Source organism: Cyprinodon variegatus, unplaced genomic scaffold, assembly GCF_000732505.1.
Source record: "Cyprinodon variegatus isolate N-32 unplaced genomic scaffold, C_variegatus-1.0 Scaffold228, whole genome shotgun sequence".
Lineage (NCBI taxonomy): Eukaryota > Metazoa > Chordata > Actinopteri > Cyprinodontiformes > Cyprinodontidae > Cyprinodon > Cyprinodon variegatus.
In genome coordinates this window covers 758525-781758 of record NW_015150681.1, presented here as the reverse complement: position 1 = coordinate 781758, position 23234 = coordinate 758525, and the positions used below count along the sequence as shown (strand labels likewise).

Here is a 23234-nt window from a genome sequence, read left to right as displayed (position 1 = left end):
ATCAATTTGATATCAGCATATGAAAATATATTTGAGTATATTATTTTTCAAAGTGTCAGAAATGGATAACAAAACTGCTATTTTCAATGACTGCTTATTTTTGTCCAGCTTTAACATCGGTATCGATATCAGTTATCGGCAACGTGAGTTTTAAAATATCGGCATATCGGATATCGGCCAAAATCCCAATATCGTGCATCCCTACTTTCAAACTGACAACATGATTCCCTTTACAATTTACATGATTAAAATGACACAGTGACAAATGTTACTCAATAACTATTTACTAAAAAAAAAAAAAAGATCCACAACTGATAAAAAATGGAGGGAGCGGCAATGCATGTGAATCATGTGATCTTGAGGCAGGAGAAGAAAAAATCCCCATAAATATCAGCTGGCCGATGTATCTTCTATCTGTGTGTACCATTATTATCACTATCTTAAACTTTCTTACACCTTAAAGACCATAACATCATGTTCTAGGTCTTGACTTCCTGAAGTAGTAAATTCCTGCAATTTGTTTTCTTCACCAACTTTATCTTTTATTGTAAACATGTTCCAAAGTAAAATTCTTTGATCAAGTCACACGTGTGTTTGCTTGTTCAATCCAGGTAACACACCTTCAATAATTGATCTGAATGATGGCGAACAGCTCGTCATGATGGGACCCAACCTGTTCTGTTACAAAAATCCAGTTGTTCCAACCTGGAGGCAAACATGGACAAGAATTCAGGTAAGTTTCACTAATTAGACTAAACGGGTTAGAGGATTAGTCTAGGCCAGGGGTGGGCAATTTCAGTTCCCTGGGGGGCACTATCCTGCAACTTTTAGGCTACGTTCACACTGCAGGCCTTGATGCTCAAATTTCGATTTTTTTGTGAAATCCGATTTCTTTTTTACATTGCATTTCACATTTCCAAATTTATGCGACTTGTATGTGATCTCCTGTTTGAACTGCATTCATACAACTCAAGTGTTCCGCATGCACAGTAGAGGACGCAATGACGTTACAGGCCAGCGTGCTCTGTGTTTACGGGAGTAAAAATGGATGGTAGTGCCGGAGCGCATCTGGCGATCTTTCCCAACCATAAAAGCACACTCTTTTCAAGATGGTTAAACATAAACTGCATCATCGTCTGCCATGGTTGTTGTTTCTCTTGTCGCTTATTGATAGCAAGACCCAGAATATTGACTTTTGTCGGGTATTAATGGCATTCAGGTCGGATGAATGCGACCTGGCCGTTCAGACGCAGGTCGCATTTGAAGAGATCTGATTCAAGACCACATAGCCAAGTGGCCTGGGTCGCATAGGAAAAAATTGGATCAGTGTTGTTCAGACAGCCATGAAAAATCAGATACAGGTCACATATGGGCCGAAAAATCTGATTTGGGTCACTTCAGGCTGCAGTGTGATTGTAGCCTTAGATCCATCCTTTTACCAGCACACCTGATGGTAAAATGACACAATGGCTGAGTTACCTTCTCAGTATGCAGTCAGTTCTTCCAGAGTCCTCTCAATCATTAAATGACTTGATTCAGGTGTGCTGAACCAAAGGCACATCTAAAATTTGCAGTTGCATAAGTTGATACCGGCCCTCAGGAACTGGAATTGCCCACCAATGGTCTAGGCTATAGAATGTCTTGGGCTGTATTTCTCTTTGTCTCACATCAACTGGGATTGTAACTTTAGAATTTGCTTATTCATTTGGTACCAACATTTAGAGGCTGATATGACCAAATGAAGAAATGCTGTAAGCTGAATATAAGCTCCTAATGCGTTCACTGTAACTGGGTCCTGACAGATTGGTCTAGCTTGTCTGCTGGCCTACATGCATCTGGCCTTTTCGACTACTACTGCAAAAGTCTGTAGCTCCCACTTTTGTAAATGTTGGTGATACAGGTTACAGTAGAATACGTAATTCCTCCAGATTCAGTCTTCAGGTTTGTTTTCTCTTAAAGGGGCAAGCCAAATGTATCCATTACAAGGGGCATTGTGGCCGTGCTTTAGTGATCCAGGTATAATTTTGTTGTAACTAAGTAAATGTGTTTGGGTCCGATTAAATTTTGGTTCTAAAGGTGTTAAGGAAAGAGGAGCCATCATGTAAAGCACATCTGTACTTCAAGAGAAACCATGAAGTATAGTTTTGGTGTATTGTAACCTTTTTGGAAAATAAAGGCTCTTGCTGGGTTAGTTTCTGCTGTGATTAGTAGCTCGAAATGAAAGATTCAGATTTTCGCCTTGATTTAGTTGACAGGTACAATGTATATTAAAAAACATTGCTGTAAATGCAACTTAATCAGCCGATTGCTATCTTTCTTCTGTTGTCTCTGGATTAAACAGATGGGGGATTAAAGGTGTTATTGTGGTTTAAGGAAACCAAAAGTAGATTGTTTGGTATTAAGTCTGTTAGCTAAACATAGTATCTGGGAAATTTCTTCCCCTTTGTTGATGATTGTTTAATCACCAAAGTCTCAAAAACCTGATCAAAAATATTTATTAGAGTAGCTTAAATTAAGAGTTCTCAAAATTAAAATGAATTAATCTGCTGATTGTCCTTATCTTGATTCATAGTTTTTTATTTTTTATTTAAATCCTAATTGTTCATAAAAGATTTTCAAAGTCCTACTTTGTGGTTGTTTATTCTTTTAGATAACTTCTGGATATAAAGAACTTTTAATTGATTGTTGGGTTTTATAAACTTTAAGTGTATAACAAAGTTAATGTTTCTGACAGGTGAAGGTGTGGAGTTCAAAAGTATTTAAGGTGGAAACTGTGGAAGGTGAAGAGGAGCTGCAGGAGCTGGAACACTTCAGTGTTAAGAGCTGGTTTCAAAGTTTTCTACGAGAGCAGCACAATGAAACCTTCATTAACATCAACCTGTTCAGTAAGATGACCTGCTTCAAGGTGGATCCTACTGCAGGAGCTCAGTACACCGTTAAATCCATCCGCAGTAAGTGGGAAACCAATGTAGTGTGTTTCCTTACTGGTTAGGGGCAAATGAAGCATCCTTGGATGCACAATTTACACCTTCCAAGAGTCTGAAAATGCTCATACAATCGAGGGAAGATAGATTAAGATTAAAGAAAAAGATGGACATCTTTAGATTTTCCAACTGTGATAAAAATGGACAAAGCTCCAATCCTGATTAGATTTAGAGTGTAGTTTATCTTCTGTAGGTTACTGCTATATCTCTGTTCTTGTTCCGTGTGGTTCTCCCTTCAGATGTCTTGAGTTAATAAATCCACAGGGAATCCCGCAGTGAATTGATCTGATAAAAGCGTATTCTGAAACTCTCAGCTGAACTGGATTTCTGATGTTTTGAACCAGCTTCCAATGACACGAGGGCAAGCCTGAAATCTTAATCAAGCACACTTTCTAAGCAAGAAGGATCTGAGGGCAATTTACGTAAACGAATAAACAACAGTTTGGAGCTTCCTAAAAACATCACTATAATGGCAAATTGCTATAGTGTTTGTTGGAAAGACGTAAAGTAAGGTTTTATTGAGACTATACAACAAGTATCATTTGTTAGATAAGTTAACAAAAGAGCAGAGTAACTTTGGAATAGAAAAGTTCCAACATAACGTTTTGGTTTATGTTATACAGATAATTAAAGCTGAAACAATCAGTGTGATCAATTGTGAATCCCCAAATACTTTTGAAGATCACATAGTTGTTGACAGGATTATACAGACTCTAAAACTTGCTTATTTGCTTAAAAGAACAACTCACTCAGAGCAGCATTAAGTCAAAACTGTATATAAAAAAACATATTTTTCTTGAAATATTCTCAATCTGAAACTCCTAGTGGCACAGTTTTAGTTTTAAATGTGTTTAAAATATACTAAGCAACTATTACCATGGTATTTATAATTTATGTAAAAAAACAAAACTATTATCAATACAGATGAAAGATGAAATATACATTTTCTTTTTCTTGCAGAGTTTGATATCTACCTGTTTTTGGTCTTCCTCTCCGGGGTGTTGCTGTTTGTTTTTGCAGACTCCCTGAGCAGGTATTTATCTGTGCTAAATCATTGCTGCATTTTAAGTTTCAACAGGAATTATTTGAAATTTTTCTTCTTTATAAATTCTTTACTGAAGGAGTCAGCTTTTCTTCTACTCTGCTGGAATGAGCACAGGCATGCTCGCCTCCCTCCTCATCCTCTTTTACATTCTGTCCCGCTTTTTGCCAAAGGTAAGTTGTTTTATTCCTGTGACATTTTTATTGTCATAAAGTCTCAATGATTTAATGCTTGCTTGATTTTTGCACCTGTTGTTTTCCGCAGAAAAGCCCCTTTTACATGCTTATTGTGGGCGGGTGGTCATTCTCTCTCTATGCCATCCAACTTGTCTGCAAGAACCTTGGTGTGATTCTGCGAGAGCACTGGCCCGCTGCATTAGGTACAGACCTATCATCAACGCACTTAAAGCAGAAAACAAACCTGCAGCAGCATTTTGAGTAACTTATGCAGAGAACCTTGGCAAAGCATCCATAAGCCCTGAAGCTTTTTCACATTTAGAAATGTTGCAACAATTTTTATGTGATAGATCAGCAAACAGAGTAGTGCACAATAGTGAACTGGAAATAACTTTTTCTATTAGTAAAGTGAAGAAACCTTATCTTTAAAAGGCACACATATATATATATATATATTTTTTTTTTTTAATAACTAATAACTGACATTGATTGCATTTAACATTTTTTGACTTTTAAACCTCCTGATGACATAGTATTGTCTTTTTAAGCTTTGCTTTTTTTTTGTTTTTTTTTTGTGATTATACCCTTTCTGTTTACATCTACCAAAACTCCAGTTGCTTTGGAAAAACTGTGTGTCTGTTGCAGTTCACTGAACCTCAGCAGGTGCTCTGATATCGCTGTGGCATTAAAAGACACGTAAATGCATGTTTTCAGTAATGGTGCTGGTGGTGCTATTTAAGGCCTATCCTCCGAGCTGTTGGTTTTCCTTAAAGCCTAACCGAGCAGACAGCCTGGTCTTCGGTAGCTGCATCAATGACTAACATCTGTTTATTTAGCTCATGGCACCCAGTGGAATATCAAAACACTATCAGGATGGGTGCTTTGAGTATGAAGCCTTATTTAATCATAACTTGATTTTGGTCTTTTTGGTTTAGACACATACAAAGACTTTATCCTTTTAATAAAGATAAAACCAATGTGGTTTCTAAGTATGGATCCAGCTGTTCTGTAAATCCTTGGAGTTTTTTTTGGATAAGGGAATAAAGTGCACCTTAAAGAGCAAGCGACAGCAGGCAGGTCTGGGATACAGATGTGGAGGTTCAAAGCAGGGTTATATCTAACTATAAACGTCTCAATTACTGCATTAAAGATTTATGGAGGAGTAGCAATAGGAAAAGTAAGATTTAAGATTCTAAAGTTTTCTATTCTGAGTGGGAGTGGCAACCTAGCGGTTAGTGCATAGAGGTTCTGACTTAAAGCCCCACTCTGCTGATGAAGGTTCCCAGTCATCCAGGTCATAGTCCCATAGAATAAAGCCCCACTCCCACAGACTGCCGCTGTGGTTCTCTGAGCAGGACCCTTAACCCCAGGTGCCCCATGATGGCAGCCCACTGCTCCCCAAGGGACTGGGTTAAACGAAGAAGTAAATTTCTCCAATGTGAGATCAATAAAGTTCAATAATTATTATTTTTGGAAGAGAGGAAAAGATAATCATGTGGAAGCAGGCCCTGCAGTAATTTTAGACCAAAACAACGCTTTGGCCTTGTTAGAGTGATAATTATAAAATTATCGTGTGGACATATGAAACATTGAAAGAAAGAAGATGCTACATTTCTATCTTGTGATTCAATCAGAAGGGTTCTTAACTTTTTTTGCCTTGCTTCCGTTGGTTCTTGGGGCGGGTTCCCCGGTTTTTGGGCTTTCCTTCCGGCCGGTTGTTCTTTTACTCTTATGACCTGCATCCTGCCAGATAATCATTACTGGGTCTTCTGTTTAAGGCCTGCCCTATTATGTTGTAAACTGTTAATAAAAGGCTTTGCTGTGAAGGGATCTGAGAGAAAAGGTGCTGGTTTGAGCCAGCAGTTCTTCTCCCCTACTGCAGAGGTTGATGACGTTTCCAAATCCCTGTCTGTGTTTGATCATTTCGTCCTCTTAATCTTTTAAACTCGCATTTCTCTGGATTAAAACCCAACAGGCCTCTATTCAGATTTTAGTACATTTCATTAGCAGAATGCACACCAACCTGCTGAATGAAAGATGGAGGTGGTATAATGCTGCGGGAGTGCTTTGTTTAACACACACCGGGATGAAGCAGTGGTGAATTAATCTAAAAACTGGAGAATTATGACAGAAAACCACTTGTTCTTTGCTAAATATCAGACTGAATTGTGTAAACATCCTCAGAGATAGATGTTAGAAGCTTCTTTTCATCCAATGTATCTGTAAACAAAAGGTCATAAAGAAAAATGGTTCAAAATAAAATTTTCACTGTTCAAATCTAAAAATAATGTACAACCAACTTTTTATCTTTTAAAACTACATAATTTTTCATCCTCTTCATGTTGATGCTTTTCTGTGTTGACCTATGAGATTAAAAAACACTATGCTCTGTGGCTCTCGCATTATATAAAGTACAACAGTTAAACTGCCATTATTAAGACTGTAATTTTTGATCTTCTGTTGTTTATATCCAAACGCTCAAACATTGGGTCATGTAAAACAGCCACATGGTTCCAGAAAGTTTCTATTACACTGCTTAAGTTATCCTCCCTTATGTTTTGGTCAGGTTACGTAACGGTGGTGGGATTCATCAGTTTTGCCGTGTGTTACCGTTACGGCCCACTGGTGGATGAGAAGAGCATCAACATCCTATCTTGGACCCTGCAACTGTTTGGTCTACTTCTGATTTACCTGGGAATTCAGATCCAGCAGGTTGCCCTTGCTATCATCGTGGCATCTTTGCTCTCCAAAAATCTGGAGTATCCAGTCATTCTGGCATTGGCAGCATGGAGGTATGCAGTACTCCAAAGTTGACAGAAGATGGCGCAAGAGTACAGGAAAAGTTGGTAATCTACTGTTAAGGCATAATGGGAAACTTTTTAAATGGTTTCACAGATTTTGAAGATCTTGAAGTGTAAATTCCTCTAATATTTAGGCTTGCTGTAAACGGCAAGTTTTTGTCTGTTTGGATTATTTATTTTCATAAAGTTGATAAAGACGACACACTTTTGTTAAAATGCCAGGTTTTTGTGTAAAAAGACTGAAATATAAAATAACTTTTTGTTATTAAATGCAACCATCTCTTGTAGAATTGGTAAAGAAACAATAAATCTGCTAAAGAGACAAAAAAAAAAGCTTCAACATCCCTTTTGCATACAGGTGCATACTTTCAAACTCTGTGATGAAGCCACATGTATTATCTTTGTTAGGTTACTGATATTTTTATTTTGCCCCTCTACAGCTTTATTTATAGTTATTTGATTAATATAATTTCAATTTCCTGATAAATAAAACAAAACAAAAAGATATTTGTACAAAAAAGTGTTTTTCATTGCTCTTTTTGTCTATGGATCATATTACTTCTATGTTTTAACCTAGATTAAGATTCTTGACATGCTTTTGGTTTAAATGCCAAACAAAACATTTAAACAATTTTTTTTTATTTGAGTTTTTTCTTCATTAAACCCAGCTAGGGCTGGACAATTAACCCCTTGGTTCCCACTGCCCGGGAAGTTTTATGTCAAATTTTGTTCTGCAACCCACCATGTTGTGCGTCTTTAGAATCAGGCCATCCTAAAGAAAATGATTATCAACTCAATTAAAAGACAACTACAGGGATTAAAGTATTCTGACCCCAGGCTGGATTTCTGGCTCGTAGCGATTGCCTGTGAGGGTAAATAAATAAAAAAAGACAATCAAAATCTCTCTCGCATTTGTCAGCCAATGGTTGCAAAGGAATCCTCTGAAACTAACAGTATTAGCCAATCAGAAGAAGAAAGGGGGCGGGTTTTAGGAAAGCGTGTACTCCTCCTGTTTCTTGCCCAAGTGGCCAAATAGATTTTGGTACAGTGCTGAAGTTCTACACGGAAAACACAGCGCAAGGTGACTTTTCATATATATATATATATATATATATATACTCCACATTAATGTACTATCAAGATATATGTATTTCCCTTAAAATAATATCACATGTCTTAATCCACCTAAGCTCATTTTACCATGAAGAATTAAAAATAAAGTTGATACAAGCCAATTTTCCCCGTTTCTATGGACGTGTGTCCGCCATTTTAGATTATTTACGTTATGTGGGCTTATTTGCCAATCTGTTAGCTCTCAAATCATGCACATGTTTTTTTTTCTCAGTATCTAAAATGCATCAGAAATGTCCAGGACCTGAGGAACGCCGTCCCCAGGCTTCTGCGTCACTAATCTTTGCCTAGCTGAACTCCCCTAATTAATGACCAACCAAACATTGATTGACATAGTTTGATAGCCAATAATCTTTGTAATGAAGTATTGGAGGTGTACGGGCGGGCTGAAAAGATTGTACATATTGATGTGTGTAAGGAGTGAGAGGAGAAATAACTGCAAATGCACAGAAAATGCAGTCAGAATTCTGAAAGCTGAACATTTTGGATATACAGGAAAGTTATTGGTATATTAATCATAAAATTCAAACAATCCATTTCGGCACTTTTGATTCTAATTTGGATCAATTGACCTTTTGCATACAAGAAAGGTCACAGTTTCACAATGATTATGACTAGAGAAATTTTACAGTTATCTTCCACACCATCAACAAGTGTAGTGAGGCAGGAAGGTCGGCTATGAATTATACCCAAGATATAGAATATTAAGAATTGTATTTTATTTGTGAGAAAAAAAAATGTATTCCTTTGTACATGTTTTAAGTTCCATAGCTCAAGCTTTGTAAAACTTGTACGCATATCTCCAGAAACTAGAAGCTCTTAGCTTTCAAATGAGACGGATCACAAGCATGTGGGATTTATATTATTTTACTGCCCAATGGCAATGGTGGATAAACAAAAAGCAATTAGTGTAACGACAGACACCTGAACAAAAGAAAAAAATACATAGACAAAAATGTTCTGTACTTTCATTTAACTCTAATCCAGAACCACACCTTTTTCTGGGGATGAAGGAAATTCTCTGCCTTGGCCTTTATCTCTCGTACATTTTCCAGTCATATCTCGCTGCCCTGATCACAACTGTTATTTAAATTAAATATATTCTTGGATAATAGCCTAATTATTTTTCTTTTCAAAGAATATAGATTTAAACTGTTTTACCAATGTGATTAAAACATTAAAGTTTTTTTTTTTTCCTTTTTTAACGCCTTAGTTAAATCAGAGGAAAGCTTCAGCCAAAAGTAATCAAATTTGAATGTTTATGGCGTAAAAAAATAAAAAATCTAAAGATTGAAAATGTATGCATTTGTAATGTGAAAAGACGCTTTGATCAAGTAGTAGAAATCATGCTGTTTAGATTTTGTACATCAACATATTGGGGTTTTTAGTTGAATGCAGCAGATTTGTCACATTGAATTTATATTTTGTATTTTTACAAAAAGTTTTCATTTAGATGTTTTGTTTTTATATTCATCATATGTGCTTCGGTTTGCAGGAAGGTCAGAGGGTATATAAACTGGAAGCCACAGCCACGCCGCCTGCTTACAGAGGAAGAGTATCAGAAAGAAGGAGAAGAAGAGACCCGCCGTGCCCTGGAGGAGCTGCGGAAATACTGCAACAGCCCAGAGTTCAGCCCCTGGAGGGCTGTGTCCAGGCTTCAGTCCCCCAAAAGGTGCCAGTTTGGATTTTCAGACTAAAATGTATCAAAAAAACAAAGATGAATGTTGTTGCCTTTAAGCAGCAGAAATTAAACAATATTAAAACAATAGAACAGAAGAAAGCTGTTAAAATTGTGTAGCCCCTAAATAAATTACAAAATTATGATGCTTTGTTTTTACTTACTGACTCTCAGATTAGATATTTTGGATAATTTAACTGTCTGTGTAAACTTTATGGGTTTTCACAGGATGGATTTAGTGATTTAATGTATTTTTACAGATTTTTTTTTTTTACACTCACTTTTATCAACCAAAGGGTTTAAATAAGAGTAACAATTATTCACACCCAGACTGTTCCTTTCCAGATCGCATCACAGCTGAACATTTCTTGCAGCTTCTTCACTCCTGCCTTTTGCATATTTTCCATTTTAAAATTCTAACACTTATAAAAATTTCTAAATATTTTTCAGTTTTCTAAAATTTTGGACATATTAATATGAAGAATTTATCTCAGAAAGCTGATAATTGTGATCCTTTTGTTCTACAAACTATTAAACAGCCCAGTGCTGACGTTGGGTTCTGATGTTTGACAGCTTATAATCTGATCTGATTTGGATCAAAGGTGATATAATTCTCTGTGTAGGAGGCTTTCCCTCTTTAGTTGAACCAGATGGAATTTAGCAGTGGATTCTCCGTCCTTGACTCAAAAAGTCTAAATACTGTTTTGCAAATATTAAAGTCGATGTCTTATTTAATATGTCAAAGATGGAAAACACCTTTACAACTTAATCTGTGTGGAAAAACTGCATTGTAATGTAAATATAATAATATAATATAGACTCTTACCCAGAAGCAAAACCATATTTTCTAAAAATAAAAGATAGATTAGATACTTTTTACAGGCTGTTGACCATATAGACCCAAGTTTCTGATTCTAATATAACTGTTTCTGTCGGTTTCCCATCACTGGTCTATGAAAATGGTACAAAAATATATATGCACAGCAAATATGAACATGTATCACAATGAAAAAAATGCAGAAAAAAATATTTATATAGCGCCAATTCACAACAAACATTTTGAAAACAAAGGAAATTAGGGTCTGAAACAATTAATCAGATTAATTCTTTTTAAAAAAATCCTTAGATATAAAGAGAAATGTATCACCTCACACATACATTTGATGCTCAAGTGAGTTGGTATGATTACAAGTAAGAAGTGAAAGTAGAAAGGAAAATCATAGCAGCCCATTGTTGTGTATTAATGAAGAGACAGGAACAACTACTTGAAGTGCGGACTTTGATTTTGATGGGTATATGAGGTCAAAACTTACATTTGGTGATTAATATTCAACCCAAAAATTTCAACTCAAAAATTTTTACACTGTATATATATATATATATATATATATATATATATATATATATATATATATATATATATCCCAATCTAATGCGGCCATATTGGATTTTGAAGGTTGTTGAGAAACAGCAGTTTTTTTCTTTTCTGCTTGCTTTGAATCTCAGTTATGTGTTTAAAAATGCCCTTAATGTCATTCAGACAGCAAAAACACAAGGACAATGATTGATAGTACTGAAGTATCAGCACCGACCAGCTACTATAACAATGGAATAAATCTGCTTAAAAGCATTATCTAATATGGTGGCGCTGGAAAAACATTTGTTTCACCAAGTTGGCCCTTTGTTATAACTGAAGTACAGATGGTTGAACAGTGTCTGCAAAGAGAATTTTCTTTAACATGAGAACTGGCAGCAATGGTCACCTCAAGGCCCCCTGCCATAAAAATGTTTCCTATTCATATACAATCTAATCAATCAAACTTAATCTAGTCCTATAAATTCTAGTTGGACACTGATTATAAAGCAACACAAAAACATCAGTTGCTTCCGTAATCCTGATCCTGAGCAAGCTTTGGTCAGAAGGTAAACGACTCAAGCAGAACCAGTCTAAATGTATATGGTCTCCATAATCAACAGGTTTGCTGATTTCATCGAAGGCTCCCCCCACCTGATGCCAAACGAGGTGTCCATCCACACACAGGAATACGGCTTTGGAGGAACTTTTTTCGAGGACGAGTTATTTGACACAGACGACGAGGACGAGGAAGAAAAACTCGAGCCGATGATGAAGCTGGAGTGAGATAAAACTGTTATTGTCTCTCAGGAGGTCAGGTTGAAGAACTTCTCGCTGCAGACGTCCAGGTCGACATGTAGACTTGATGGAGGGAATCTGTGGACTGGATTCCACCCAGAACCATCACACCTGGAACCATGAGATGAGCTTTGTGAGTCAGAAAGACGGTGCACTTTGAGGCACATACATTCTTTAGCAGGTCAACCCTTTAGTTGTGAATGAATGAGCTGTAATATGGGGAGTTTCTTTATCCATAAGTGAGGTTGCACTTTTCCAAAATTTTATTTCCAACCCTTTGGCTCTGAATCAACTAAAAAGAAAGGATCCAGTTTACATTTTCTCCACACTGACACCCTTGAACAACAGCTTTATATTTATGTAACTGTTATTTCACAAGAACGATGAGGCTTGTGAATCCTTCTGTTATCAATGTTTTTGGACATGTGTGTGTGGAACAATCCCAAGATATTTTGAATAAAAAAATATTTTTTATTTGTGTGTCGGTATCATTACGCTAAGCAAAGCTTTTTAAACTTGGAATTATATTTTTGATTATTTACAAATCCTAAAATATTCCATAAATTTCCTTTAATTGTGTTTCTGATACGGGTCATCTGGATTGTATTTAAAGCATTTAGTTCCTAATAGTATAACATAATCTTCACAAAATATCCTATTTTTGGTGAAAAAATATAAATGGGATTTTGGGAAAAATAAACTTTTTTTTAGATTACTAGGAAAATCAAAAAAACAATTATTCTAACATTTTGTTAACACTTTGTACGTCCACCTTTGGTATCAATTACAGCCTCATCATTTATAACCTGATGCCAGCAGCTTTAGCGGTTCGGTGCGTTCTTCTCTGCAGAACACGTGAAGCTCCATCAGGTTGGAAGTGAGACGTCTCTGCGGCCATTTTCAGATCTCTCCAGTGACCTTCAGTCAGATTCAGATCTGGCCTATACAGAACATTTACAGAGTGGTTTTGTTTCACTCCTTACAGACCTTAACTGTGTGCGTTGGGTCACTCATAAGCAGAGTTTTATCCAGGGTGTCTCTGATCATTGCTGCATTTATTTTTTTCCTTTATCCTAACTAGTCTGCCAGTTCCTTCTGCTGACAAAGGTCCATTTATGCTTCACTATAGGTATGGTGGTTTCCTACAAACATGACACCTGGCATTCTCAACAAATAGTTTAATATTTGTATCATCAGTTTCTCCTGGCCTGAGGGTCTGTCTGGAGTGTTTTGTCAAACAAGCTGCCTTGTGCCTTTCAATGACTGGCTTCTGTCAACCATTCTTCCATGCAGGCTGTCTCTTGTTCCTCTGGAAGGTTCTCTTTCCACAGAGGAACTCTGTAGCTCTGGCAAAGTCATAATGGGCTTCTCGTTTACCTCCCTGACCAAAGCCCTTCTCCCCATCTGCTCATTTTAACCAGACCACCAGCTTTAAGAAGATTTGGGTTGGTTCCAGACTTCTTCCATTCTCAAAAGATGGAGGCCGCTGAATCTACTGGGACCTTCAAATCAGTAGAACATGTTTATGGATCCTTCCCTAGATTTGTGCCTCCTGTCTCAAAGGACACCAGTTAAATCCTCTGACCTCATGCTTGGTGTTTGCGCCCTGATATGCACCATCAACAATGTAACCTTATATAGACGGGTGTGTGCCCCATGAACTGAATTTAAAACAGGTGGATCCTATTTAAGCTTTATTAACATCTCAACGATCTGTGCAAACAGTAACCACCACAGTAAGTTTTCTCTTTGTAATAACTTTGCCACCTCACATATTTAAACATTTTATAGTGTGGATTGTAAATTGGTGTTAATGATTCATGTATAAAATCTATTGTTGCACATCAATCTAAATTCCCACATCTGTTTATGTATCAATCATAAAATGCCAAACACGATCCACAGGGCTGACATTGTTGCTTATGAATGCCTACAAATAAAAAAAAAGGAAAGGAAAAGGTCAAATCAACCAGAACCTAAAGACACTCTGTTAAATAAAAAAGGTCATTAGTGTTATTGGTAGCATGACCATGAACCGATACTTTCCAACCCCATAGGAAGAATGTAAATCTTTGGAATTTCCTCTTTACAACTTTAAACGGCACAGCTTCATACTCAGAGGTTTACATACACATCAAATGGATAAAAACTGTACAAGACTTAAGGTTGATATATTTTTAAACTCCCTAAACTTTTGATGAAAGGGTTTTCACAAATTAAATCCTTCACTTTATTGTTAATCATAAACAAGTATTTTTCCTTCTTTTTTGTTAGAAATAGATACTTTCAAATCTATTAAAGTTATTAAAGTCAGACTTATGTCTGAATTTAAAGGCTAGTTCACAAATTTTCAACATGAAGGTTGTCTGTGTTTGGGATGTTTGTCCTATTCTCACGCATATCTGCTGTACAAGCTTCAACCATCCAACCCAAAGTGTCACCCTAAGGTGAAATAAAACGGTCGCATTCATCAGAACCAAACATACCGGGTATTTTCTCGATAGGCTCACAGGCTGAAACCTATAACGCGACTACTGCTCATCTGAGATTAACTGAAATTTGCAGCTGCATAAACTAACTGGGGAAGCTTCATAGATAGACCAGATGATGTTTGAATATTAACAGAGGTATATAATTCAATTTCCCTTTGGAAATGATAAATTATTTTTTAATTGAATTTGGAAGAGTCTAGATAAAGCTTTCAACGCTTAGAAATCTACTCACTGACAAACATAGAAGTGTGCCCGGGGAGTGGTGTGGGCTGTGGGGATGAAACCAGGTACTTGCAACCCTCTCAGAGCACAGGCACACTGCTCTAACCACTAAGCCAACACTCCCCCAAGCATGACGTTGGCTGAGTCCATCTGGAGGTTCTGTTGCATGAATGTTTAGTGATTTATAATCACCAAGTTTGCCTGACTGCAGCTACTTGACATTAATCCTTTACATAAAAAGGTTTTTTTGTGATGGAGAAAGGACTCCATTGACTTTGGAAAACCCTAGACCTGAATTTAAAGGAAACAGTTTGTAGTTGGTGCGCTATCCTTTAAGGAACCATCCATTTCAAATGAACTCTACCAAATCTGCCAAGAAGATTTGTCAAATATTCAACCAGAGTTATTCCAAAGGCTTATTGTTAGCAACCAAAGGAAGGCAGTCAAGGTTAAGCCTTAGTCTAATAAAATCACAGCCTATTTTAAGCACATCAGAGAATGAAAGTATGTTTTTATCTGAGACTTTAAGTCACATACAGACATACAAACATTTGTCAAATTCTAGCAGAGAAGCTGATTACTTCAATTCTATTTCTGGTCTGATTTGTTGGCTTAATAACTTCTTAACAATTGGCTATCAACAAATGAAGGTAAATTAGGTCCTTTTGTATGCCTTTTTTTTTTTCTTTTCCCACCACTGGGCCTCCCCAGGTGTGTTTTGTAACTTTTCCTTTTCATCTTGTACACTGATGCCTGTCACAGTCAACCTGAGCAACATATTTCACTTTCATTGGGGAGTTATCTGACTGGTGTCAGATCTTACATTTAAAGACTGACGTCTCGAAAACAAAATTAAAGGTTATGGACCTCATGAGGAACAAAATGTAACCACAACCAATTTCAAGTGATTACAAAGACCTTGGAACAACAATTGATGACTAAAAAAACTGGCTAAAACCGGCTGGTGGATATTTTTATTGAAAGTTTTGTTTTAATGTGAATTCCCCTTCTATGCATACGCTCTGTTCTTTTTTACTAAGTCTGTTCTCACTTTTAAAACCGTCTGCTAAAATAAACCTTAGGGACCTCAATCACCTTTACAAGTCTTGTTCAATTCTGAGCGTAAAGCAAATAGTGGTGAAACAGGACCACCCTTTAAGTTATTTCCTTCTGGATGTATCTCCTTTGCAGATTTGGGAAAATTTGATTAAAAAGAAAAATTGTTCCTGTAGGTATAAATCCATTTATTTTAATGATCTGATTTTAAGATCCGGTATAATTGTATTTTCTAGTATTTTGATACTCTGCGTTCTGTACTGTACTGTATGGAGGTGATTTAAGTCTGAGGAATTTTAATTAGAACACCAAAATAAATGCAAGCATGGGCATCCAGTTCTTGTTTTTATTTTCAGTGTTCCATGAACAAATAGTGCATTGTCATAACATGCTGAATGAGACGGAGAATTCAAAAAGCATCAGAGCTACAAATAAATTAGTCATGTAAGCTTTAAGTTATGTGCTGCTTACTGGAAATGTATCAAAAGTTATCAGATATTGAGAGCAATTGGAGGGGATGAGTGTTGATTTCCCAGTATTGGTTGAGGATTTTTATCATTTTACCCTAATTTAAAAAAAAAAGTTGCATGAAAAGATTTCAATCGAGGCTTCTGACCTTTTTAATACGTATTAATAATTTGGGACATCTTTATCTTTCTGTGTAACTTTGATTCAGAACGTTAACAGAAAAATGACTGTCATCGCAATCTTTTTAATCTCAAAAAAATAGTTGCATGTCAGCATGACTGTTAGAATGCTTGAAGCAGAAACGGAACCAATAATAAAAAAAGCAAAACAAATTTCCAGATCATATCTTTCATCAAGCAGCACTCGATATATTTGAAAAGGAAAGGAAAACCTCATATTTATCCTTTGTCTTTGACTCTCCCCCATCTGACTTTTTGGGGATGACGTGAGATTTCCATCCAACTGCGAGGAGAATCCCACCTTTGGTTTCTTTCTTTCCGTGCGTGTCTATTGGATGTCCACGCAGGAACAACCCAATAACGCCGCTCCAAATGAAAACACGTGATTACTCCACAGGTTGAAAACAGCTGATACAGCGAGCGTTATTTGCATGTATTTCCCAGGCTAAACTTGACATAGTCAACATTTACGCAGCGCTGTATTTCCTTTGAACTACTTCCCCGAAACGCGCATTTCAAACAGGGAAACCCTGGCTCCAATGCAAACATGACTATCGAATACGGAAGGGGGGGAACCCCTCAGATATACGAGCAATTGGAGTACTCTGTGACAGCCCCCTCATGTAAAGTGTCTGGACTTCCCCAGAGTTACAAGCTGACCTACGTGGGTCCAGTGGATTGCTTTGAACATCCAGACAAACTTGTTTACCTGGACCAAGTGGACTCTAAAAGATGGGCAGTCCTGTTTTTAGAGGGAGCATTTTTCTTCTAAAATGATAAGCATGTGGTTTTATTTCTGTGTATTGTAATAAGAGTTTATTGTAGGCGTATGATTGCATACTGGATTGAGTAGAAAAGGAACCGATTCATTTATAATTACGGCAACAAACTTTGCTTTTTATAATTGCAGCCGGTGCAACAATAAAAAAAAAAAAGAAAAAAATTAAACATCACCAACTTAAACTGGTGCAGTTTAAACCTTCAAAAACACAAGCATTAGATCTTATTTTACTATCAGAACATATTTACTTTGAAGAAACAGTGCATTCAGATTTTTCAGGCTGTGACCTTCAGAGTCCTCCCAGCTGTTTTTTTTCCTCTCCTTCAACCTTTTACTCAAAAAACAAAAACAGTTCAGCAGGAGCCGAGAACTTCAAGTCCAGTTTTTGTGGATAAAGTCCCAGTTTTTCTTTCTTTTTTTTAACGGTGCATCAGTACTTGTTGATGCCAAATATCCGTACTCCGTGAAGCTGGGGCAGCTTTGGGATGAGGACAGTCAGCAGAGAGCACGTGTTGATTAAAAAATGCGTTGCATCGTATTTTGTGTAGAAACTGGCCAGAATGTACCTGCGAAGAGAAAAAAACATCAGCATTAAATGGTTTGGAACTAGAATTAGCTCATGTACAACAGTTTACAAAAAATGCATTTTTATTGTCTGGGTCTCTGCTTATAAGCAGATCACTTTGTCAAGTCTTTGCAGTTACCGGTACAACTAAATTTGGCACAGATTTGCTAATAAAAATGTATAACAGGGCTTAGTATAAAATGCGCCTTATATGTGATGGATTTTTATTTGGTATCCTTTTAACTTAAAAGTTTTTTACTTCTCTCTTATGGTCCATCCAATTAAATCCAGCTAAAAGAGGAAGTTTTAACCTAAAGAAAATAGCATTTGCTTAATTTTTTTTTATTTTCTATTGATATACATCATATATGTTGCAATTTTCTCAAATGCCTCAAATGTCACTTTTATGCAGATGACTTGCTAATCTATTGCTGCTCTTCTTTACTACCACAGGTGTTTACAAACGATTAAATTGCTTTTGAATGTGGAAAATGAAAGCCATGGTATTATTCAATTTCTGAAGGCTGTCTCCATTTATTACTTTTGAGTTTGCTGCTACTTTTAGGAGCTCTCCTTTTTTTAAGTGCTGAAATGGATCCCATTTCCCTTTCTAGCAACAAAATATGGTCCCAGCTACCTCTTTGGATCTGCTAGATTACGGCTAAATGCCTTCAGTCACTGAATACTGCATCATCAGGCTGCAGACGTCTCATGCATCTCTATACCAAAAGCTGGTCGGACTCCTCTGATGTCTTGCATTTATAAAACTATTCTTTTCTAGGCTGCTTTATACTTTAATGCTACAAAAATGTACCACGGCCTACTGTTTTTGCTCCATTTCCTTTTTAATTTTTTCCATGAGTTTAAACAAAAACAGACATTTAGCATTCTGAAATCATCTCCAGTCTGAACTCTTTGTTTCATAATATTTCGAACCATTCTTATAAATAAGCAGCTTTTTTAGTTATTTGCTTTATTTTCTATATCCATTTTGATTGTATTTTCTTTTAAACTTTTGTTTGCTGCAGATTTCTGCCTATGTCCCTCCCTGCAAATGAGAACTTGATCTGATTAGGGTTTTCATTTGGGTAAATAAGGAAATAAAAAATTTGCACCATCTTTTAATTTACTTACCGGTAACTAAAAAGCTAATTTAATTATGAATCAAACAGGTACCATTATTCTCATTATTATTCACTTTAAGCGATTTAAAGCTTCTTTTTCCCCTCAGATTTGGTTGGATAACTGAGCTGACTGATCTATCTATTAGTAGCTTTGAATGCACATATTTTAAAGAAAGATTAGTTGTGAAATGTATTCCTGGTTTTACAGACACCAAAAGTGTCTCTATGACATCCTTTCTGCTGCTTCTGTTTAGTCTGTGACGTAGAGTCTGCTGGTTTGCATAGAGCAGGTAACTCAGCACACCTGTGGGGGGGCGTCTGAATGCCAGGTGTAAAAACAAACCTAGAGCTGCCCACATGGGATAGATTACCCAAACGCCCAATGTGTTCTACAGGACAGGATGTGTATTCATTTTTTTCCTTTAGTGAGCAGGAAATTGACACTTGGATGTATTTTCCCATATTTTAGGATCATGTGTTATAGATGTAGTTAAATGTTGTGATCCTATCTAAAGGGGGATCCCACAGGCCCTCTGTTGAAAGTCTGTTCTTAAAACAATTTCTAGGTGCTGCCAAGAGCTCATGGGGGTCTGCAGATGCTTTCCCAGTCTGTTGAAGACAGAATGGAGGTGAAAAGCAAAGCTCTTGATTTACCAGTCAGTCTATGTTCCTACCTTGCCCTATGGAAGTCATTCCCAACCCTGTTCCTAAGGGACCCTGCCCTGCATGTTTTAGGTGTTTTCTTGTTGCATCACACCAGAAAAGAAAGAATGATTTCAGGTTTCTGCATTACTTGTTTGCAGAGGAGGAGCCATAATTTGACTCAGTAGTGCTGGAACAACGACTTATTTAAAACATGGAGGGCAGGGGTCCCTGAGGACCAGAGTTGGGAGCCACTGACCTATGGTCATTAAATCTGAAAGAATGAGATCCCAAATACAATTGGCTGAAATGGGAAGTTTTCTGAGGAGAGGGATGTCTGGGTAAACACTGGCCCTCAGTCTGGTCCAAACTGGTTGAACGTTTTGGGAAAGACTGAGTGCTATCCAGCTAACCAATGAGGAAGGTATGATTATTAATATTGTCATACGTATTAGTGTCATACATTTAGCAGCTGTGGAGGGTTGTTAAGAAAGCTATTAGCATCAAAGGAGCTGAGGGTGAAGATTTAACCTGTTCAGCAAACAGGCTTTTAGAGCAAATTTACAAATATATACAACAGTATAAGAAAATCTCTGCAGCTTTCAGGCCTCCATCCAAATGTTTTACTATGATGACAAAACCAAAATTTTAGGAGTTTAAGAATTTATTTCTTAGTTTAAGTGCCTCCATCTCCTTGAACCCCAGTCAGCCTCGGCAGATGGCCGCTCACACTAAGCCTGCTTCTGCTCGAGGTTTCTTCCTTTTAAAAAGGGAGTTTTCCTCTCCACTGTCGCTACAAGCATGCTTGGTGTGAGGGATTGTCTTTGAGTCAATGAGTCGATGCAATCAACTGGTTTTTCTTAGATAGAAAACTTTGAACCAATCTGACTGCTTGATCTGAATTAATTATCTCTGTAAAGTGCTTTGAGATTACATGTGTTGTTAATTGGCTCTATACAAAGAAACTAAATTGAACTGAGTAACTTTTCCCACAGACTGAATTATTTCATTTGATCTTTACTCTCCTTTTTAGACACCAATAAGACTATAATAATGAAAGAAATAGATGGCTGAGAGAAAAACATTGTAGTTCTGCATTAAAAGCTTAATTCTTCAAAGTTTTCTTTACATATTTTTGCCAAAATGTCAGTAATTGTGCTGATTTATGTGACTGATTCTGGAGCAACACATTTTAATTTCAAACAAATATCTCTTAACTCTGCTTCTTATTGGCTGTAGAATCTCCTACTTCACCAAGGTGCTGGCAGGATCTTTAGGCTCCCTGCTCCTGGTTTTCCCCAAAATTTTCCCCCACTTTAATATGATCTGAATATTCCAATCAGTCAGCACACTGGCTTTTCTTTGGTATAAAACCATTCAAGGAAACAATTTATAAATTTACCAGCAGGTTTGATTGGCTCGTCAAAATGAAAGTGAAACATCATGCGGCACAACTGACACCGTTTGCATTTTAGCAGCAACTATACTCACAGAACAATCGGCGAGATGGTGAGGAACTTGCGTGAAGAAGTGAACTGGACACCATAGTCCATCTGTTCCCAGTGTGTGAGTAGACGAGCTTTTCCTTGGTCTGGGGTTTCAAAGGGAGTGCCCTTCACTGTGTGTAGAAACAGGTACATTGCCTGTAGAAAAGAGCACAGCTAAGTAAGCATCCATCAAAAGCATAATTTTATTTCAAAACAAAGATCCACAAATTGTCGGTTCTACCACCCTATCACAGAGCAGCTAGATGACTTCTATTGAATGAATACAAAAGCTGGAATTTTCTCATTATTTACTTAAGACCAACCCTATAATTAACGCCCAACATGCAGAGCATGCAATCCGTGGAGAGTACTCTGTAGAGCAGAGTGCTGTTTAAGCTCCAACTGTTTTTATGCGAGTGCCATCTCCATGTCAGCAGACGTGTTTTACAGAAGGACTCCAGATTACACCTGATCTCTTTACACAGCTTGGTTTTTATCAGCAGAATGTGAACTAAGGAAGCCAGAGAGGCTGATTTGGATTGCTCTCACCTGCTGGCAAAGTGAAAAGTGCCAGAAATTTCCTGCCTCAAAAGGACTCTCCTGTGCACAGTAACATCCCTGAGCAGAGAGTAGATGCTGCTGTGCTATATCCTGTATGTTGTGTTAAATATCAAAAGGTATTCTACCCACTAACTTTTTACCCATGTGTTGCATTCAGATCTGTAATTGTAAATGCGCTAATTTACAATACATGTCATCTCAAGGCACTTTTTTTTTAAATATTTTTTTATTTAGAAAGACAGATTTCCATTACGTCAGTAATCACAGCTTCATGCATTCAAGATTATAACTAAAGATATAGGCAGAATGTCCAAGTGATTTTGTCCATGTTGCCTTTCTGGTTTTTTTAACAGAATATCACTAACTTAGTTGTAAAGATAACAAAAAATGAACAGAATTAAACAGTAATGGGGATTGCACCACCTCAAGTAATAAAAACCACAAAGACATTAGAGGGCAAGACATGTTTCAGAATAACAATCAAATGAAGTCTGATCTAATTGGTTTCACGTACTCAGTCCATTTGGACCAAATCTTATAAAACTTTTCTTTTTCTAATTGGAGGGAAAAACAGATCCTTTCCATCACATAAATCTGGTAAACAATTTCAATCCATTCATCAATAGCGATCTCAAGGCACTTTGCAGAGACAGTTCAACCAGATCATACAGTCAGACTGGTTCAAAGTTTTCTAGGAAAACCAGCTGACTGCATCGACTCATTGACTTGAAGGCACTCCATCACGTCAAGCATGCTTGTAGTGACAGTGGAGAGGAAAACTCCCTTTTAACAGGAAGAAACCTCCAGCGGAAGCAGGCTCAGTGTGAGCTTGGTACTAAGTGCTGCACATTGATTAACAATTGTCTATCTCCTAAAGGCAAAATGTTGGCTATGAAGTTATTTACAGGGAAGTGAACGATTGTACAAGTTTTCTGCTTTTTTTCCCCAGTTTTTTTTTCACAAAAATAAAAAAATCTTTAAAGTTATATTTTGTAAATGGTGGTGGTAAGGGGGGTTAGAAAGTAGATTGAAAGGATTTTTTTCCTTCATCATCAAAGAAGAAAATAAATACAAAATAAAATGTAAAATCTTGATGATTTGCTGAACGTAAAAACTCTTTGTACAAAAAAAAAAAAACTTTTTGATGATGTATTTGGAAACAGATGTAGGCTTTGTGGTAATAAATGAAAAATCCATTTAAGGTGCCTAAACTCCTCTAACACCTCTCAGTAATACTAGCTTAGATCATCTATGAAAACTTTTTTTTTGTTATGTTATGTTTGGAGGCTAAAGGGTTGCTGGTTCCTCACTATGTGTTGGCTTCTGGTGTGAATGTATGTGAAATACCAGAAGCAGCAGGGAAACACCTACAACAAATACTGACTTGAGAAAACACAAGTAAAATTAGAAAATCCAACAAGTTGTCGGATTTTCTTGTCAGCAACAAGAATAACATAAAAAAAGAACATTTATAACTATAAACACAAACACAAAGTGCTTTGAAAACTATTCAGTTTCATATTTTTCCAAGTAACGACCTAAAACCTCAGTATCTGAGGGATAAGCTGATCAGGCAGGCCAGCTCTATGGATGCCCTCTGGACTCAGTGCAGGAGATGGGAGACAAAAGGATCCTAACTAAATTAACATCACTGTTGGATAATGTTTCCCTCCCCATGCATGAAGCTGATGCA

At 36.9% G+C, this 23234-nt stretch overlaps 2 protein-coding genes across 2 annotated transcripts in view; one reads left to right on the top strand and one right to left on the bottom strand.

Moving 5' to 3' along the window:
* The window catches only part of LOC107088729 (nuclear envelope integral membrane protein 1-like), a 15584-nt gene extending 3178 nt beyond the window's left edge, over window positions 1-12406 (top strand). Inside the window, exons 2-9 of the mRNA XM_015381082.1 lie at window positions 612-733; window positions 2735-2951; window positions 3945-4017; window positions 4106-4199; window positions 4291-4405; window positions 6769-6994; window positions 9630-9806; window positions 11790-12406. Of these exons, the coding sequence (XP_015236568.1) occupies window positions 612-733; window positions 2735-2951; window positions 3945-4017; window positions 4106-4199; window positions 4291-4405; window positions 6769-6994; window positions 9630-9806; window positions 11790-11952 (1187 nt within the window). The 3' untranslated portion in view covers window positions 11953-12406. The remainder of the gene's footprint in view (window positions 1-611; window positions 734-2734; window positions 2952-3944; window positions 4018-4105; window positions 4200-4290; window positions 4406-6768; window positions 6995-9629; window positions 9807-11789) is intronic.
* Window positions 12407-16066: 3660 nt separating this feature from the next.
* LOC107088722 (ORM1-like protein 2) overlaps window positions 16067-23234 on the bottom strand; it is an 11935-nt gene continuing 4767 nt past the window's right edge. The window contains exons 3-4 of the mRNA XM_015381073.1: window positions 20985-21136; window positions 16067-17728 (exon numbers count right to left, since the gene is read on the bottom strand). Of these exons, the coding sequence (XP_015236559.1) occupies window positions 17593-17728; window positions 20985-21136 (288 nt within the window). The 3' untranslated portion in view covers window positions 16067-17592. The remainder of the gene's footprint in view (window positions 17729-20984; window positions 21137-23234) is intronic.